This window comes from Poecilia mexicana, unplaced genomic scaffold (assembly GCF_051168715.1).
Source record: "Poecilia mexicana isolate PSO_F unplaced genomic scaffold, ASM5116871v1 scaffold_12, whole genome shotgun sequence".
In the NCBI taxonomy this organism is placed as follows: Eukaryota; Metazoa; Chordata; class Actinopteri; order Cyprinodontiformes; family Poeciliidae; genus Poecilia; species Poecilia mexicana.
The window spans coordinates 20,742,486-20,763,357 of NW_028263381.1; the positions used below are offsets into that span (position 1 = coordinate 20,742,486).

Consider the following 20,872-nt stretch of genomic DNA (forward strand, 5'->3'; position numbering starts at 1 on the left):
TCTGGATTAGAGATTAAGTTACAAAAGCATCATTGTAAATGTGGTGCTGCCCCCTAGATGGGAGACGATCGATTGATCCATCTGGAGTTACATTGAAATCTCCTCCTAAAATAACCTGATCAGTGAATATTTTAATTTCCAATGTTTTATCATCACTCAGTAAAAAATATACTATTTATGGCTTTATTATTGTATCCATATAAACCAAAATGATCTTATTTCCTTCAGTTTCCACTGTTAGTTACCCACCTTGATGGACTCGACTGTATGTCTTCATAGAAATAACAAACAGCATGAAAGCTGTTGGTTTGTATTCAATGTTGCTATGGATATTTTGTTGACTAGGAATAATTCAGCCATATGTAAAAACAAAGCAATACTTTTTATAAGAGCTTTTGCAGCATGAAGCTAAATATTTTCTCTGTAGAAACTTTATTGTAATTGAAGTTCTGTATTGTTTGTTACTGTGTTTCATTCCTCAAAGTTTTATGTTCTCAGTTTGACTCCAACTGGCTTCAGTAAAGAGTCGACAGAAGCTTCTGGTCTGGGCTCTTATTTTGGAGGGTTGATCTGAATGTCGACTCCAACAAGGTGATGGAGGCTGAGGACACGACAGAAATGCTTCAAATGACACAACAATGGCAACAAGGCTAAATAAAACACAACATTTTATTTTCCCCACATGAATTATGTCTTTTTCTCTCTCAGGTCGGCCATTTTTCCTCCTCAGAACTTAAATCCATGCAGACAATCATCCTGGTTCTGCAGATAAAGATCGGAGCGCCGCTGCTGCACTCTCCTCCGCCAGCTTCCTGGTTACCACGGCAACGCCTCAGTTTAGTATTATCATCCAAACACTCGCCTGAGCAACAATAAGGCATCCAGACGGAAGAAGAAGTTCTGAACTTTGAGATCCGGAGCTCAGCAGGAAAAAGTTTCTCCTGTTAGAGAACCAGAGGAAACGAGCCGAGAGAAAACCGAGAGAAACATCGTTAAAACTCGCAGAGATGGAAACGCAACTAAAAACATGGAGACACGGATCAGGAAGTCATTCAGCCAGGAGAAGGACTCCTCTGCTGCACTGTAAAAACTACAAGAATAAAGTGTTTTTACAGGAAAACAGCTGATATTACACATGTTAACCCTCCTGTTCTGTTAGTTTCTGAGGTACAGCAATAATGTTCGCGGGTCAATTTGACCCGGGGAGTGTTTAGTCGTGCTATAGTGTCAGAAACCAAAAAAATCCTCCAAAACCTTTTTGTGTCTGATTATTAACTCCTATACTAACCATTTCAATCAATATTTGTGCAATTATGTTTTTTTATTCCTCACAAATGAAAAACCTAAACACAAAATAACACTAATTATTTTTGAAAGTGACTTTTTGTAAAAAAAATTTTATTTTTTTTATATTACTTTTAGATTTTTTCCATGGCAACGTCTAAACTGAGGCGTTGCCATGGAAACCAGGAAGCTGGCAGAGGAGAGTGCAGCAGCGGCGCTCCGACACAGAATAGTGTCTCAAGTTCTTTATAATTGAACTTGAGACACTATTCTGCCCTGGGTCAAATTGACCTGCTGACTAAAATCAAGACAAATGAGTCCTGAAGATGATCCTCCAGGTGGATTTCCAGTTTAAACCTGCATGTCCAAAACATAACTGGGTTTTTCATCACATGCTGCCCAGATTTTTATGTCATATTTAGCTGGTGTGGAAGGCATATATAGTGTAAATGAGCAGCGACCTCTGAATGCCAGCGGTGATCTTTATGAATGCCACAAATCTTCCATCTACTGTGACATTGGAGCCTGTTTTATAGGACAGGAGAAGTTACAACCCACATGTTCCACACTGTTCTATTAGCTGCTAGTTTGTCTTGTCCACCGATTGTCAAATCAGATTACTCTGGAGAAAAGTCTCCAGAAACATTATGGCCCATAATATTACCCTGCCTGTCTCTGCATCCCTTAGACTGGCTGTTGATTCATCAATTGACCCGGAACATAACAGGAGGGTTAAATAATTACTCTACTAGAAAAACATGTCAATTATTTTACAGTGACCAACATCACTGCTGAATTACATTAATGAACATTTAAGGTCAAACTGTTTATAACAAATACAACATAAAGTTTTAAAGTGAACTTTATGTTTTGAAAAACAGACAGAAAGCAAAGACTAAAGTTTATTCAGTGTTTGAATGTCAAATTGACAGATGGTTTTATCGACTATCACAATATTTTTCAGTTTTTCTGTAGTTTTAATAAAGTTGATTCCACTCACATATTGTTGCTGTAAAATAATTTTCTCTGACAGTTTAGAGTTTCTCTGCTGTGATTTTACTGAGTTGTTGTGTGAACTTGACTGTCATTTTTTACAGTGTGCTAATCTAAGAGGATCGGCCAAAGCAGAAAAACCTGTTTAAACGTTTTAACCTTCATTTCCTGCCCGTCTCTTTGCTCTGAGTCACAGAGCAGGAAACTAAAAGTCAACCATAAAACCAACAACTAAAATCCTTCTTTATCTTTAAATGCGTCATGGTGGAATTCAGTTTTCGAACCCACATGCAAGAACACAACCAGAAGAGTCAGAGTAGTGAACAATAATAATGAGTTTATTGAATCCAGGGAGGAAAAGGGAAGAGGGAGTGGATACTGGAGCGAATGACCAGGTCGTCTTACTGTCAACGAGAGGCAGATGGTTAAAGGAGGAAGGTGAGTATCTTTCCAGGAGTGAATCGAACAGGTTCTTACTCGATATGAAGGTGAGTAAACGAGCAGAGCGCTGGAGGATAGCGCCTCGTAGGAGAGCGGACAGGTTTGTTACTGCTGAACGAGCAGAGTCCGACTTGGTCCAGATGTACCTCTTCTCCAGACTGGGTTCGGGCTGGGACCGACTGATCCTAGCGTTACGAAGGGGAATCCGCTGGAGACAGACCGAAGACGGGGGAAGGAGGCGAACACACGGGGAGTGGCGTTCGACCGGTAACACCGGCAGCGTCGAGGAAGGTGACTCACAGACAGCACTCACGGAAACAACGAGGAGGTAACAGGATCACCGAAGTAAGCTAACACTCAGGCGGTGAGAAGTTGTTCAGCCGTAGCTTATATCCACAATCCACGCGCTCCAAACAAGCCACAGGTGTGACCACCTGTGGCAGCATCTCAGGGGCTCTGCATCTGGCGACATCTAGTGGATGCCCAGGAAAATGACGGTGCTCCAAACAAGAAATAAAACTCAAACCAAAACAAAGAAAAAGACAAACAAAACAGAAAAACACAGATCCTGACAAAATGTTGCATTTTGGCTCTAATTTCTCTGAAATACTTTCTTAAGCTGATTGTTGCCGTTTGCCAGCCGACACCATTTAACACACAGATGAAGGGATTTCAGGCCAACCTGAGTTTCTGCTTCATAATCAGCTTCTGTGGACGATGAATCTGCTGCTCTTTAATATTTACAGTTTCATGTTGACAAAATCCACCTGAGTTTTTACCTGAACTGGCCATCATTTAATCCTTCATCCTGTTTTTCTAGCTGGAGGAGATGAAATGAGTTTAAAGGTCTCAGGGCGACGTTCCTCCATCTGACCAATGAAATCAAGTCGTCAGTGAGAGGAAACATTAATGCATCCACTCTTCGGCGTACAACACCCCTTTCAGACCGATCCAGCTAAAAGAAAGAACCAGAAAAGCGCCAGCATCCCCGCACCAAGATGCAGTCGAGCGATGTATTCCCTGCCCGAACTCTCTAATCCAAGTGGAGCGCCTATTACGGGTGCGCCTGGCGTGCAGAATCTGTCCGCCCCTTGCTCGGCAGCGCATCCGTTTTTGTCGGTTGCAGGATCATTGCTCTTCTTCTCCTTCCATCCAGGCTCCTTTTATTCTGGCTTCAATCAGCCTCTGCTGACACCTGAGCAGGAGGGTTTCCGTCTCCTTAATCTCCTTTTGTATAAAAGTCCAGTGTGTTTGGGTTGTTAAAGGGAAAAACAAAAACAATCCAAACATGAAAAGCACAACTAAAAAAAATTAAGAAAAGAAAGCAATCATATTTTCTCATGTGCAACAGGGGAAGGCAGGCTTATTGTCATTGTTGAGGAAACACTGCAAAAAAAAACAACTAACTTTGAGATCCGGGGCTCAGCAACACAACCTGACGTGACGGGTTTTTGCTGTTTGGCCAGAAGAGACTGAACTTCCTCCTCTCTCTGCTCTGCCTACATGAAACCTCTGTTTCAGTTCCTCCTAGATATTTGGGGTCATAGTTCAGATTTTATTTCAGCTTCTATGTGGTAAAGAGCTGCATCTTGTTGTAGAAACACCTTGTTTCCATGGTTACCATCATAAAAACTGTTGGGAAAAGAGAAAGTGAGAGATGTATCCAAAGTGCACATATTATTACATATCCTTCTTCCAAGAAGAAGGATAATAAAGAGATATAACTCTTTGTTATGTTTGTTTGAAGCTCATTGAGAAATATATTGTGATTTATGCTGGTTTAAAATTACGGTTGAAGAGGCTTGAAAGATAAAATCCCCTCAAAATAATGAGGGTGGAAGAGTCCTGAGGAAAAAGCCCTTGAAATATTTATTCTGGTTGTGACAAGATCCCCTATTGCCCAACAAACAACAACGCTGTGATTGGCAAGTCATATTGAGTGTCATGATTGGGGATCACTAATTGCTTTGGGGTTTTAGAGAACCCCTGGGGCGGTATTCCCTAAAATATTGTTTAATCAATTTATTAAGTGAGAGGAAAACAACCAGTGAGTCCTATTTGGAAATGTTGGACAGAATGTGGGTGAGTGTGTGTGGCTGTCCCCTGACGGTGTAACTTGATCATCGTGTCCTGAAGTTTCAATAATGGACAGAATGTGTGTGTGAGTATGGGGCCGTCCCCTGACGATATAACTTGATATTTTACTATTTGTTATAGCAGTTTTTGTCCTATAATCATTTAAAAATAGTTACAAAATTATGTGTTACTCATGTAATTTTTGTTTCAGTGGTGATTCCTGGATAATTGTAATAACATGATTCTCTCAGAGCTGGTCCAAGTCAGCGTTTACACAGCTAAGCAGGAAGATGATGGGATCCTCAACTCCATGTCTGGGCTGATAGGAGAACTGCAAGGAGCGGCTCCAGGACGAGTCTCTACAGGCTCTTCATGATGTGGGAGGTCAGAGGTCACAGGCCTGAAGTCCTTGGAGTCACATGGATGCTGGTCCTTTGGTACCGGAACAATGCAGGATGTTTTCACGTCCAGGGATCCTCTGCAGGCCAGGCTCATGTTAAAGACATGTGCTTGGCTTCCCTCTGCTGGACGGGAGGGTGTACTGCACGTTGTTGCATAATTCACATTAGAAACCTTTTGATTTTTTACCAATATTAGTGGCAAATAATTGCAGTAAACTGTAATAAACTTATACAGGTTCACATATGGCTAGACTTTTTATTGCAGGTTATCTGTAATAAGTTAATAAAACAAATAATCATCAGATCAGTAAACACTATAATGATGTGAAGTCACACAGAAAAGCCTGAACCTTTCACAGTTTTATGTTAGAAGGATTTTTAGCTGCAGATACATGAAGCCATTAATCCCAACAAACCTGATAGCTTTAACTGTTTTTATTGGTTTTATTTTTGCTGTTTCAGATTAAAAGGAGAAAATCGTGAACAATGATCATTTGGTCATATGAAGCAGCATATATTTGTTTACATGAAATGTACTTAAACATGAAAAATCTTAAGGTTTGGAAACGGGTCCATGTAAATAATAACTATTCAAACCGAAGAAAATATATCATGTGGATACATATTGTGATAGTTTTCATTTCTAATCCGTCACAAGTAAAATTGAAAGACCAAACTTTCAATAGCCAAACTAGAAACTTATTTACATCAATTTGTTGTAAATTATGAACACAGTGTTCAAAATATTTCATTGGAAAACACAGAAAGATATGTATAGTCCCCAGATGATCAGATCATCTCCAGTTTTCTGACTAAGAAATTTATAATAATAATAATAATAAGAAGAAGAAGTAGAAGAAATTTACCAAACCAGCAAACTATAAATCATGAAACCAATCAATCATCTGATCAATAAGGATTAATTTGTTCCTCATGTTGAGGTCATCAGAGCTGCTGTTTGATCACTGAGATCTTCCTCCGCAGGATCTTTACTGGTTTGTCATAAGTGTCGAAGTATGGAAACATCTTGTCGGTGAAGGTGTGTGTGAAGGTGTGAATGTGTGTGTTAGTATAAAGATCAGAGAAGGACAGTTTTCCTCTGTTCGAGTCCAGATTCACTCTGATCCTCTGAGGATTCTTCTGGACTGAGAGACGAGTGGAACGAGCTGGTGGAGAATTTGCTGAGTATTTACCTCCACAAAACCAAATATACCACAATCCAGACTTTATGTCTCCTTTCTTCTGAACAGACTCTTCTAACACACCAAGTAACCAGAATTTACTGTCTCCAACATCAACATCCCAGCTGTGGATCCCTGAGTTAAAACCCTCAGAACTCAGAACAGAACATAACCTAAACCTCTCTGGATTATCAGGAAGCTGCTGATTCTCTCCATAAGTCAAACCAGTCAGATCATCAGACAGATGGAGGTTTGGACCAGCCGTGTTTGGGTCCAGAACCAGAGGAGTGTAGGTCACCATGTCCTTCATGTTGCTCCAGATGTTGAAGGCCAGGTTGCCCAGATGTTTGGCCTGGTCTATCAGAGCTCCTGAGGGCAGCTGTGGATCCTCCAGCAGGGGGCAGCGCTGGACTCTTTCCACTGCAGCCTTGTAGTTGTGCAGGAATGAGACGTCTGCAGCTCTCAGCTCCTCCTCTGTGGCTCTGACTGTGTCTGAAAGAGCTGCTATCTCTCTGCTCAGAGCCTCCATCTTCTCCTTCATCATCCCTCTCTTCTGCTCCTCTTCCTCCCTCAGTGCAGCCAGCCTGGCCTCCTCTTCCTCTGCTAGAAACTGATGAAGCTGCTTAAACTGCTCCCTAATCTGCCTCTCTGTGTGTCGGGCCTGGACCTCCAGGTGTTCTGCTGTCTGTTCAAACTTATTCTGAACTTTCTTCCTGAGCTCCAGCTTCTTCTTTAAAGGCTCCAGAGTTTCCTGAAGTTTCTTCCTGTGTTGCTGAGCAGCTTCATCGATGGGTCTGAGTCTGTGCTTGGTGTGTTTTTCTGAATCTCTGCAGACGAGACACACTGGCTGCTGATGGTCCAGACAGAAGAGTTTGAGTTTCTCAGAGTGCAGAGAGCAGAGACCCTCTGAAGCTGTTTGGTTTCTCTGCTGTAAGAAAGACTCACACAGATTCTTCAGAACCAGATTTAAAGGTGGATCATCCTTAGAAGATTTCTTCTTACAAATAGGACACTGTTTTAGTGATTTCTCTCTCCACCAGTTCTCCAGACACTCCTTACAGAAGCTGTGGCTACATGACACAATAACCGGATTGTTAAAGACGTCCTGACAGATCGGACAGCAGAGATCCTCCTCTGACCTGGAAGTCATTTTGTGTCTAGTGAAGCTAAAAACGCAGCACACAGAAAGTTAAACCAGGAAGTCAGTTTCCCTCCTGCAGAAACTTTATACTCTTACTTTCACTTTGACTTCCTCGTTTTTTCTCCTGCAGCAGTCTGTGTTTGAGCATCTGGTTCCTCGCTTTTCTCTCTGTTTTCCTTCAGTCTGTCTTGAGTCGGTAGTTTGGTGTAAGGAATGTGACACAGGTGATCCTGGGTGTTTCCTCGAATATTTTTTTCTACCTGAACTATTTCCTGATTTTTCTTCTTCTTCTTCTTTTATGGTGGTTGGCAAGCAACTTACAGATGCATTACCTCCACCTTCCAGATTGGAGTATGGACCGGATGCTTTATATTCTCCCCATAATACCTGTTCTTAGAAAATTAAAAATACTACTGAAAACTACATCCCCTGAGGATCGATGAAACAATTCTCTAATATCTAACTTATTTTTATTTCTACTTAACTCTCTAAGTAACACATCTGTTTTCCGTCCATATTTATTATATTCTAAGAATATATGATGTACTGTTTTTATTTTCCACAATAATTACAACTACCTGTATTGTTTATTGATTATCTTAAGAATACTGCTTAATCTTCTATGTCCAAACCTTATTCTAGATATAATATCTTCTTCCTTTCTATTTCTATTTCCTTTTCTTAATTCCCCAACTTTTCTTTACTATAATAAAACCTCACATTATCTTCTTTATCCCACTGTTCTTGCCACTTCTTCTTGATTTACTCTTTTATAATATTTTTATCTTGTTTTTACGTATTTTTATATTTAAATTAATAACATTCTTTTTTGAAGCACTCTTAGTAAAACTATCAGCTAACTAATTTTCTACCACACCAATGTGGGCAGGAGTCCAAACTAAGAACCACAATTTTTAATCCTGAAAATTAAGTGAATTATATACAGTATACTGTCTTGATTCTGAGTTTCCTTCTTGAAAACTAATTAATGGATTACTTGAATCTGAACAAACTAAAACATTGTCAAGAAAACCCAAGATCATTCCAGTTCCACATGCTGGACATTTTAAGTTTAATATTAACAATAAATAAAGTTACATTTAAAGTTTATCAAGTAACATCCCCAACAGTAGACTCAAACTTTGATCAAATCAGTCTGGTTGTGTGTTGTTTTTGTCACCTGCAAACTTTGGTTTAATTCTATTTCTTTTTTCTATCTTAAGAAATTATAGTCAGGTAGAAAGAGTGTCATGAAACAGGAACAGCAGGCTTCCTGAGAAATGAGGAAGTAAGTTTCCAGCTTGCAGATTCATAGAAATTGTTTCAACTATTCCTTATTTCAAAGCATGAAAGTTTTAATGAATGAAATCTAAACATTTTGAGTAATTGGATAAGATTCAAGCTAAAATACTTATATGTTTTGCTTGTAAGAATACTTACACTTGCAGAAAGGTTACAAGCAGGGCTGGCCCAAGTCTCCATGGAGCCATGTATTTCTGCTAACAATGAGGATTGCTCTCCTTGGGCTGCCACCTTATTGTGGTGGAGGGGTTTGAGTGTCCCAATGATCCTAGGAGCTATGCTGTCTGTGGCTTCATTCCCCTGGTAGGGTCACCCAAGGCAGACAGGTCCTAGGTGAGGAACCAGATGAAGCGCAACCTGAAGACCCCTTATAGTGAGAAATAACGTTGGAATTAGTCTTCCCTCATCTGGACGCGGGTCACCGGGTCATCTGGAGCCAGGCCTGGAGGTGGGGCACAATGGCGAGTGCCTGGTGGCTGGGCTTGCACCCAGGGAGCCCGGCTGGGCTCAGCCCGAAGAGGAGACGTGGGTCCCTTTTCCAATGGGCTCACCACCGGTCGGAGGGGCCAAAGGCGAGAGAGGGGACCCTGGCGTTCCAATCCTTGGTTGCAGAAGCTGGCTCTTGGGATGTGGAACATCACCTCTGATGGAGAAGAAGCCAGAGCTAGTGTGCGAGGCTGAGTGGTTCCGGCTAGAAATAGTCCGTCTCATCTCAAGGCATGGCTCTGGTTCTGGATCCAGTCTCCCTGAGAGAGGTGGACATACTTCCACTCTGGAGTTGTCCACTGTGAGAGATGCCGGGCAGGAGTTGGCATACTTGTTGCCCCCCATCTCGCCACCTGAACATTGTGGTTTATCCCAGTGAATGAGAGGGTAGCCTCCCTCCGCCTACAGGTGGGGGAATGGCTTCTGACTTTTGTTTGTGCTTAAGGGGCGAACAGCAGTTCAGATTACCCACCCTTCTTGGAGTCCTTAGAGGGGGTAGTGGAGAGTGCCGCTTTTGGGGACTCCCTTGTTCTGGTGGGGGACTTCAACGCTCACGTGGGCAATGACAGTGAGATCTGGAGGGTTATGGTTCAGACGTCCAACAACAGAACACCACTGGTGCTGTGGTAGAGATGCCAACAGTCTTTTAAAATCTGAAAAGTAACCTGCAATTTATCCTTTTTCCACCTGCGTTCAACACGACAACAGTCCTTTCTTACAGCACGAGTTTTGTCATTAAACCAAGGCTCATGTTTAATCCTTGGCTGCCTAGTTTTTTATGGAGCAATAGAGTCCAGGATGGTTTGACAGGAAGAACAGAACCAGGACCAGATCTCTTCTGTATCAGAGTGAAGGAAGTCAGATGATCCACAGAGCTGAAGAAAAGCAGTGGAAGTGCAATTATAAATAGGAGTCTGTCCTCAGGTGTGGTCCCTGCTAGGTTTAAACATGCAGTAGTGCAGTCATTGCTTAAAAAGCCTTACCTTAATCCTACTGTTCTGGCTAATTATCGGCTTATTTGAAAGCTGCCTTTTCTTTCTAAGGTTTTAGAAAACATTGTGTACTGCCAGCTGACATGGGGTTTCCTTTCATTGCTATGCTGATGATTGTCAGATTTATTTGCCCATAAAGCAGCAGGATGTACATTCAATCAAACATCTCCTGGCATGTCTAGGAGATATAAAAGCTGGGTTGGCCTTGAACTTTTTAAACTTTAATGAAAACAAAACAGAGGTGATGGTGTTTGGACCCAGTGGCTCCTGTGAGTCCTCCTCTGTTGACCTGGGACCTTTGGAGGAACATTTTAAACCTGTTATTACAGATCTTGGTTTTAAGGTGGACAGTGATTTTAAATTGGACAGCCAAATCAGAGCCGTGGTTAAGTCCAGCTTTTATCATTTAAGGCGATTGGCATCAGTGAAATCTTTTCTTTCCAGGCAGCATTTTGAAACGGTGATCCACGCTTTTATTTCAACTCGATTGGACTACTGTAATGCATTTATCTGGGAGTCAGTCAGGCGCTGCTCTCACGTCTGCAGCTAGTACAAAATGCTGCTGCACGACTTCTGACAGGAACTCGAAAGAGGGAACATGTGACCCCTGTCCTGGCCTCACTTCACTGGCTGCCTGTATATTTTAGGATTCATTTTAAAATTCTTATGTTTGTTTTTAAATCACTGCATAATCTTGCCCCGGCTTACCTCACTGAGCTTCTTCATCCCTACGTACCCTATCGGTCTCTCAGGTCAGCAAATCAGCTGCTCTTGGAGGTACCGAGAACAAAAAGGAAGCTCAGAGGGGACAGGGCTTTCTCTGTTATGGGCCCCAAGTTATGGAACAACTAGAGAGGCCCCTTCACTGTCCATTTTTAAAGCTCGTCTTAAAACACATCTATTTTACTTGGCTTTCAACACCAGCAGGATCTAGTTTTAAATTGTATGTTTTGTTTTTAAACTGTAAAAGTATTTATTTTTTTTATTTTTTGTTATGTTGTGTTTTAATACACAGCACTTTATATCAGCTATGTTTTTTTTTTTTAAAGTGCTTTATAAATAAAGTTGGTATGGTATCGGATTTGCGGCCGTATGTCTTGGACACTCGGGTGAAGAGAGGTGCGGATCTGTTCACTGACCACTACCTGGTGGTGAGTTGGCTCCGGTGGTGGGGGAGGAAGCCGGTCAGACCTGGCAGCCCAAACATGTTGTAAGGGTCTGCTGGGAACATCTGGTGGAGTCCCCTGTGAGACGGAGCCTTAACTCCCATCTCCGGCCAAACTTTTAACACGTCCCAAGGGAGGTGGTGGACATTGAGTTTGAGTGGACCATGTCCCGTGCCTCCATTGCTGAGGCGGCTTATCAGAGCTGTGGCCATAAGATTGTCTGTGCCTGTCGCAGTGGCAACCCTCAAACCCATTGATGGACATTTTCGGTGAGGAGTGCTATCAAGCAGAAGGAGTCCTATTGGATCTTTTTGGCCTGTGGGACTCCAGAAGCAGCTGATGGGTACCAGCAGGCGAAGTGCCATGCGGCTCGGGTGGTTGCTGAGGCAAAAACTCGGGTGTAGGAGGAGTTTGGAGAGGCCATGGAGAAAGACTTCTGTTCAGCTTTGAGGCGATTCTGGTCCACCATCCGGCATCCCAGGAGGGGGAAGCAGTGCAGCACCACCACTGTTTATAGTGGGGATGGTGGGCTGCTGACCTTGACTTAGGATGTTGTGGGCCGGTGGCCAGAATACTTCGAAGACCTCCTCAATCCCACCAACATGCCTTTTCTGTCATCGTGAGTTCAGGCTGGATCTGATTCTAGGCTATAGGAGCCATCACACTGAAAGCTTTCTTCCCCTTTTCAGTTCATATCTTCAGTTTCAGATATCAGTTTGGTTCAGAGTCACAGATCTAATCTCTGCTTCACTTTCAAAAACTTAACGCACTAAACAAAAACAAGTTTTAATAGGTAACCCCACTTAATAAAATTCCTCATAAATATTGATGTATTGTAGTGGATCTAAACAGAAATCATGTGTTATTTTAATTATAACTTAAGTTGCTTTAAACTTTTATATTTGATGTGTTTTCTCCATGTCCCTTATGGCTGAGAACTAATAAATATGTAGGAATTGAATATCTAGGAAGTATCATAACTGAAACTTAAGGCTCAGCAGCGGAGTTTACGAGAAAAATATTCAGATAGTATTTTGTGTTTTTAAAGGCTCTACATTGAAGATGATAAGAAATAAAGGCATCTTTTTTTGTTTGCTCCTCTGCTCTCGCCTCCCATACTGAGCTGTCAGCTAATGCTAGCGCTCAGCCGCTCCCTCTCGTTTCAAAATCTTCATATTAAAGTAAGAGTTATATTGCTAAATATAATTTAAATATTATATTCCAAGACATTCACGTGGAAGACATTATGGTACACCCATTTATATGCTGCTTTCACAATAAAAGTGTGCATCCAGTCCATGTTTGAGCCAGCCGTTGCAATTGCAAAAAGAAATGATGTATCAGAAATAATTGGGGACATTATGCAATGCTGAAAAACTCTGTTTCCAGCTACTTCTCTCACTTCTGGGTGGAAGAGGAACACCTTTGGAACAAAACCAGAAAATCTGGTTTTGTTCCAAACCAGATTTGGAACAAAACCAGATCTGATTTTCAATTCCAAAATAAAAGCCTGTTAAAAAACATGTTTTTACTTTTGTCCCTGAAAATTGTCATGTTCATTGCTTGAAAACTCTCTGTTTCCAGTAAGTCCTCTCACTTCTCAGTGACAGAGGGACACCTCTAGAAGACAACCAGAAAATGTCAACCAGATCTGATGAATAATTTCAAAAATAAAAATCTATCAAAAAAGTACTACCCCCAAAAAAGTACGCCGAAAAATACAGAATTTGTTAAAAACTTTGAGCTGAGCTGAAGTAAATAAAAGAGAGAAGTTCAAAAACACACTGAAAGTGAGAATCCTTCTTCAAAATGAAGATATATCATAGATTTCAAAAGAAATTAAAAACAAAAGGCCGTGGATAATATTGGAAATAGCAGCCCCTTTACTTCCGGAGTGTAATGGTCCCATTTCCAAATAAGGAACTGTATGAGACTAACAGTGGTCCTGACCTCACCGGGATTTACACCGATGGCCTATAACTTTATCTGTTTTTATTGATTTTATTTTTTCTGTTTCAGATTAACAAGAGATATTTGTGAAATATAATTAACAATTCCCATGAAGCAGCTGACACTTTAGTTTGCATAAAATTCTTCCTAATAGAAGAAAAACTTAAAATGACTTCAGGTTTGGATTAGAAGCAGTTCATTTGGACAAATAATAATGTAGCAAACAAAATGAAGTACGTTATTTTTTGGATATCTGACCAGAGGGTGAAGATGAAATAATAAATGTATGTTTTTGCTCATCTGGGATTTTTGTGTTTCTTTATTTTGTTCACCAGTCAAGCAGTGCAGTGCAGCCGGTTGGACGTATTCTGTGATAGTAAAATAGTTTTAATTTTGCAGTCGTAAATAAAACAGAAACAGCAAATGTTGATGAACTAGCTGCAAGATTTTGGTGGTGAAGAAAAACAAAACACACTCTTACTAGCTATTAATACATTTATTAAGCTTCCCATTATGGTTACCACAATCTGCCAGTCATTTGTTTACATCAAGTTGTTTTAAATAATAACTACAATGTTCAAAACATTACAGTGGAAAACACAAAGATAATCAGACATTTCCATTTTCCTGATTAAAAACTGAGTTAAAATATATTAAATTCACCAACTCAGCAAACTATCAACCATAAAACCAATCAATCATCTGATCAATAAGAATTAATTTGTTCTTCATGCTGAAATCATCAGAGCTGCTGTTTGATCACTGAGATCTTCATCGGTTGGATCTTTACTTTATACAAAGTGTCAAAGTATGGAACCATCTTGCCAGTGAAGGTGTGTGTGAAGGTGTGTATGTGTGTGTTAGTATCCAGATCAGAGAAGGACAGTTTTCCTCTGTCCCAGTCCAGATTCACTCTGATCCTCTGGACTTTCTTCTGGTCTGAGAGATGAGTGGGAAGAGCTGATGGAGAATCTGCTGAGTATTTACCTTCATGGAACACTAAAAACCACAATCCAGACTCTATGTCTCCCTTCCTCTCTACAGACTCTTCTAACACACCAAGTAACCAGTATTCACTGTCTCCAACATCAACATCCCAGCTGTTGTTCCCTGAGTTAAAACCCTCAGAACTCAGAACAGAACCACAGTAATAATTGTCAAATCTCTCTGGATTATCAGGAAGCTGCTGATCCTCTCCTGCCCTCATGCTGGTCAGATCTTCAGAAAGGTGAATTAATGGACCAGCCGTGTTTGGGTCCAGAACCAGAGGAGTGTAGGTCACCATGGTCTCCATGTTGCTCCAGATGTTGAAGGCCAGGTTGCCCAGATGTTTGGCCTGGTCTATCAGAGCTCCTGAGGGCAGCTGTGGATCCTCCAGCAGGGGGCAGCGCTGGACTCTTTCCACTGCAGCCTTGTAGTTGTGCAGGAATGAGACGTCTGCAGCTCTCAGCTCCTCCTCTGTGGCTCTGACTGTGTCTGAAAGAGCTGCTATCTCTCTGCTCAGAGCCTCCATCTTCTCCTTCATCATCCCTCTCTTCTGCTCCTCTTCCTCCCTCAGTGCAGCCAGCCTGGCCTCCTCTTCCTCTGCTAGAAACTGATGAAGCTGCTTAAACTGCTCCCTAATCTGCCTCTCTGTGTGTCGGGCCTGGACCTCCAGGTGTTCTGCTGTCTGATCAAACTCCTCCTGAACTTTCTTCCTGAGCTCCAGCTTCTCCTCTAAAGGCTCCAGAGTTTCCTGAAGTTTCTTCCTGTGTTGCTGAGCAGCTTCATCGATGGGTCTGAATCTGTGCTCGGTGTGTTTTTCTGAGTCTCTGCAGACGAGACACACTGGCTGCTGATGGTCCAGACAGAAGAGTTTGAGTTTCTCAGAGTGCAGAGAGCAGAGACCCTCTGAAGCATTTTGGTTTCTCTGCTGTAACAAAGACTCACACAGATTCTTCAGAGCCAGATTACAGGGAGGATCTTTGATGAACGATATCATCTTACAAACTGGACACTCTCTTGCTGGTTTCTCTCTCCACCAGTTCTCCAGACACTCCTTACAGAAGCTGTGGCTACATGACACAATAACCGGATTGTTAAAGACGTCCTGACAGATCGGACAGCAGAGATCCTCCTCTAAACTGGAAGCCATTTTGTCTGAGTGAGATTGAAAACAAACAGAATGTTAAAACCAGGAAGTCAGTTTCCCTCCTGCAGAAACTTGATTCTCTTACTTTCACTTTGATTTCCTTGTTTTTCCTCCTGCAGCAGTCTGCGTTCCAGAGTCTGGTTCCTCACTTTTCACTCTCTTCCCCTTGTTTGGTTTCAGTTTTCCACGAGTCTGTGACAAAGGTGATCCTGGGTGTTTTCCCGAATAGTTTTTTTCTCTCCTAACTATTTCCTTTTTTTCCCAAGGGTCCCGTTTCAATTCCATTCCGGAAGCAAAGATGTAGTGCCCTCTGGCGGATTTTCTGTGAATCTGCAGTTTTAGAAAACACAACAGTACTGGAGAAGATTAAGCTTGATGTGAAGGAAACGTTTTCTTTCTATTAAGGAATTGGGTTCAGATTAAGAAATAATTTACTAATATATTTTTTAATGTGACTGAAAATACAGTAAATGTAAACCAAAACAATAAAAACTAGTTCACCAACCCAGCAAGTTATGCAGTCATTCGTAAAACCAATCAACCAGCCCACCAATAAAAATGGTGAGAATTAAAATTCATTATTAAGAATTCATCTGTAATCATTTATCAATAATTAAATTATCAATAAAATGCAAAACAATTACTGTATCTCTGGAATCATAAATATAACTAAGCCAATAAATTGCAAAAGAATATCCCAGCATATAATGAGCAAAACAATAAGCAATCATGCACAGAAAGGTGGTTCACCTCGATTAGGTTATTGTGAACCACCTTACCCACAGGTGATTTTTGCCCGTTCTGATAAAAATGTACCTTTGACACAAAGAAAGCCCTGTTGATGTGATATTTTATTGTAAAATGATTGGTTACAAGTATAAACTAGGGCTGTTGTAAATGAATATTTTAGTAATCGAGTAATCTTACGATTAATCGAGTAATCGGATAAAAAAAAATTACAAAATAAACTATTGGCAAATCTGCAATAACACCAGTTAGTCCAGATCAGTCCAATATGTCCTTTTTGAGCATCCCTAACAATTAAATGTTTGTAGTTTAGAAAGTTTACTTGTAACAGTAGTTTGCTTTAACCTGAAGAAAAGCTAAGATATTAAATTATTTATTTATTTATTATTATTATTAATTTCAGGATGGAAAGACACCAATAAATAAATGCTTTTCAGCAGGCACGTGCAGAGGGGGAGGCTGGGGGTGCTTGAGCACCTGCCCTTTTTGCTCCTTGCCCCAAAGTGCCCTTTTGGTCAATTTTTTTTTTTTTTTTTTGAATTATTATTTTCAAAGCCCTTTTCTGACACATAATACCATGTACTAAAATTATTTTATTTATTTTTTTTTTTTGTACAACATAATAAGCCTTCCGGTCACCTTGTTACCTTTGACCTTTTGCCCGTGACGCATGACGCAGTTGCCTCTCGCGCAGTCAGATAAGGCGGCTAACTGGAGCTCAGCATAGCGAACGTTCCAGATTACAGATCAGTTTTTGGTGAATTATATATATAAAAAAAACTTTTTTAGTGAATAAAGTGGAGCAGACTTGCTGCTTGTCAGATGACGGAAAACGTTGAAAGTATCGTTTCTGCTTCAGCGGTTTAAGCAGAGAGGTAATGAAATACAACAGACACTGACAGGCCTCTAGTCTGCCTTTCTCTGAAGAACTACTGAGGGGAGGAGACAGCCAGGTGAGGAGAAACTGTTCTTATCTATCATTCAGTATTTTATCATACAGACATTAGGCTGTTGTTGTTGTGCTATTAGCTAGCTGCTAGCTACGACTTTGCTAGAAGCTAGATAACTGAAAAGCTTCTTCCCTGTGTACGAGGCACATCGCCCGTCCAAAACTTATCATCTCCATAATGGATATATGTCTGATCTTCTAATTTCCTTTGCTGCATAATGTACATTGCATTTATTCTGGCGTTAAGTAAATGTGTCTTGAAAGAGAATAGCACTTAAATAATAGTCCAACAAGGATATTCATTTAGAATTAAAAATAACTCACCCTGAATTACCATGATAGATATAATGTGTGTCATGAATGAAGGGGAAAAAACTCAACCCAGATTTTAAGTTTTGGGGTCTGGTTCGCAGAGTATGTAGTTAAATTTTTTCCCCAATTATTCAATGGGAAAAAATAAACTAACCTCAATTAAGTAAAATAAAATTGTAATCAAAACTTTTGGAATTGTAATGATTTCTTTTTTTAAAACAAATTATTTTGTTTAAAAAACTTTTTTTAAATTAATAACTAATTTTGGTCTTGTGAACTTAAAAAGTTATTTGCCAAACATAAACTTTATTTTCACACATCAGAAATCTTGTTGCCGTTTTGGGTCCTGCCCATGACGTCATGTGAGAATCATAAGCAAAACTTTGACTCAAACAAAAACTTAGAATATCAAGAAAAGATTTCTGACATGCACAAATAAGTTTGTTTTGCAAAAAAAATCCCTTCATGAGACAAATGTGGATTTAAATGTTTAAAAAAGTTTTAAGCAAAACTCAGTAGGCTTTTCCCATAGTGATATGCATTAACAATTTAATTTTTGCTTTTGTTTTTTTCTTTATTTCTGCAGAACCACCTTAAAGTTTGATGCAGCTCTGCTTTCCTGAATGGACCGTCTTCATCTCCACTGCAGCAAACATGCAGCTCTTTTTTTTTATAGATTACAGTCCAGTAAAAGGTTGCATTGTGCCCTTGTTTATATTTTTAATAGTGTAATTCTGTAAAGACAAAATATGTAAATCAGAACTAAACCACCAGCTCTGATTTACATATCTTGCTAAATTGCGGGTTTGGATATTGCAATACATTCCTATAACAAAATAGACCTGCAGAAAGAAACTACTAATAAAATATCTTACATATGCATAGTTGTATGCTCTGTATAGAGATTTACCTTAGCTTTGATTGTATATTTCACAATTTTGTAATTTATCATTGTTTATTAAATTCTGAAAGCTGAGAGGCTTTGTTAATAATCTATCCTAGAATGCGGTTAGATGAGCCCTTTTTTTTTTTTGAGCACCTGCCCTTTTAGTGGTCTCTGCACGGCCCTGATTATATCCAAAACCACATTCATCCCCACCTCCTGCTCTGCTGATACTCTTGTATGCGACTGATACATAAACTCTCCCTCTCCACTCCACCTCCCAGTAACAACGTCCAGTCAGACTCTCTCTACTCAGAACCTGAAACCATCCAGTGAATCTGTCTGGATGACGAGAATAAAACTGAACCTGATTCATCCATGTCACCTTCCTGTTCCCCTCTGATAGTCTCAGCCATGTGTTTGCTGTGTTTGGATCCAGAGTGATTTCACATGAATATCTTAAGAATCCAGCTCTGCTCTTTGGTTCTGGTTCTGGTTCTGGTTCTGACAGTAGAACATCCACCTCAGTGACCTTCAGTGAGATGTTTGTCCTTGAGTCTCTCAGGATGTCCTGTAGTTTGTCTCTGAGCTCTGACACAGCTGCTGTCACATCCTCAAAGTGTCTCAGAGGACGGATGTTGATGCTGGATGAGTGTGTCGACTCACTGAGTGCTGGCAGTGAGGGGTAGTTGAGGAGAAACTGGTTGTGATCCTCTGTGTGTGAGAGCTGCTCCAGCTCAGCGTCTTTCCTCTTCAGCTCAGTGATCTCCTGCTCCAGCTTCTCCTGAACATCTTTGACTCGACTCACTTCAGTTTCCTGCTGGGATCTGATCTGCTGCTTCACCTCAGAGCTTCTTTTCTGGAGGAGACGGATCAGCTGGGTGAAGATCTTCTCACTGTCCTCCACTGTTTTATCAGCAGAGCGATTGATGGCCTCCACCTCCTGCTGAAGCAGCTTCACATCTTTCTCCTGGTCCTGGATTCTCTGCTGGATGTTTCCTCGTCTCTCCTCCAGCTCTCTCTGCCTCTCAGTCCTTTCTGCTGCAGCTGACACTGTTTCATGGCCTTTATGTTCATCCATTAAACAGATGAGACAGATACACTTCTGATCAGTGCGGCAGAACATCTTCATCACCTCATCATGCTTACAGCAGATGTTCTCCTGGAGGTTCTTGGACGGCTCCACCAGCTTGTGTTTCTTAAATGCAGCTGAATCATAATGAGGCTGAAGGTGTTTCTCACAGAAAGAGGCCAGACAGACTAAACAGGACTTGATGGCTTTCAGTTTTCTTCCAGTGCAGGAATCACAGGCCACATCTTCAGGTCCAGCATAACAGTGGTCAGCAGGAGCAGCTTGGAGTCCAGTCTTCTTCAGCTGCTCCACTAAAGCTGCTAGCATGGTGTTTTTCTTCCAAACAGGCCTTGGTATGAATGTCTCCCTGCACTGAGGGCAGCTGTGGATTCGTTTCTGATCCTCTCCATCCCAGTGACCTTTAATGCAGGTCATACAGTAGCTGTGTCCACAGGGAATCGTCACCGGATCCTTCAGTAGATCCAGACAGATGGAACAGGAGAAAGTCTCTCGGTCGAACTGATTCTGCTCCATTTCTGCTCACAGTCACAGTGACTGTCTGAGTTTCTCTTCTTCAAAACAGAAACTGGTTTGTCCTGATTTATGTCTCATGTTTCAGTGCAGAGAGGCTGCAGCCAATCAAGTTTTACCCACAGCTTATCTTGGTTACGCCCAGCCTCAAAGTTCAGATCAAAAAAATAATCCTGCCCAGTTTACACCCAAAGTTTTATCAGACCATGAAGTTTATCTTAGGTAAAAAAGACAATAATGGAAACAAATGGGCCCAACTGTTCATGAGAAAAATACTGAATAAAGGAAACATGATTGTAAATAAATATTGTTAAAGAACATAATTAAATATTACCATTTATGCACATGCACTCCTGGATTTCCAGATTTTTTTAGATTATGTCTCTCACTGTGGACATGAACCTGAGGTGAAAATTTCAAACCCTCCATGATTTCTAAGTGGAAGAACTTACAAAGTTGCAGGATGTTCAAAAACTTATTTTCCTCTATCATAGGTATTTTTCGACAACCTAAGTAAAAGGAACCACAGACAACTTTGTGAGTTTTTACCAAGCTTTTGTTATGATCTGTGTTTCAGTGTGTTTATTTTTGTATTTTTTGTGTTATCCTGTTCCCTGTGAGTCATGTCTCTGCGTCTTCCCTGCTGATTGTCTCCCAGGTGTGTCTCATTCCCCATGATTACCCTCCCAGTGTATTTAATCCCACCTGTTTTCTGTGTTCCTCCTCGGGTCCTTGTCTAAGATTGTCATTTACAAGTACGTCTTTGCGTTTGCTACTCTCTCCAGTAGAAATGCCAAGTCCTGGATTGTGTAGCTCGCTTGTTAGTCCTGTTAG

The 20,872-nt window shown here is 40.9% G+C and overlaps 3 protein-coding genes and 1 long non-coding RNA gene across 4 annotated transcripts; 1 reads left to right on the forward strand and 3 right to left on the reverse strand.

The window, feature by feature from the left end:
* LOC148156040 (uncharacterized) lies at positions 1-1,026 on the forward strand. Its single transcript, XR_015764899.1, has 2 exons — positions 1-591; positions 709-1,026. It is a non-coding gene; the product is annotated as an uncharacterized LOC148156040 (long non-coding RNA).
* Positions 1,027-2,594: 1,568 nt separating this feature from the next.
* LOC106911927 (nuclear factor 7, ovary-like) lies at positions 2,595-7,796 on the reverse strand. Its single transcript, XM_088011085.1, has one exon. It carries the CDS (start codon positions 7,524-7,526, stop codon positions 6,141-6,143), a length of 1,386 nt encoding a protein of 461 aa, XP_087867211.1. The 5' UTR covers positions 7,527-7,796; the 3' UTR covers positions 2,595-6,140.
* Positions 7,797-13,894: 6,098 nt separating this feature from the next.
* Positions 13,895-15,766, reverse strand: LOC148156041 (nuclear factor 7, ovary-like). Its single transcript, XM_088011084.1, has 2 exons — positions 15,630-15,766; positions 13,895-15,552 (listed from the first exon to the last, which is right to left on the reverse strand). Exon 2 carries the CDS (start codon positions 15,545-15,547, stop codon positions 14,156-14,158), a length of 1,392 nt encoding a protein of 463 aa, XP_087867210.1. The 5' UTR covers positions 15,548-15,552; positions 15,630-15,766; the 3' UTR covers positions 13,895-14,155.
* LOC106926729 (tripartite motif-containing protein 16-like) lies at positions 15,711-20,071 on the reverse strand. Its single transcript, XM_088011083.1, has one exon. It carries the CDS (start codon positions 20,039-20,041, stop codon positions 18,551-18,553), a length of 1,491 nt encoding a protein of 496 aa, XP_087867209.1. The 5' UTR covers positions 20,042-20,071; the 3' UTR covers positions 15,711-18,550.
* Positions 20,072-20,872: the final 801 nt, after the last annotated feature.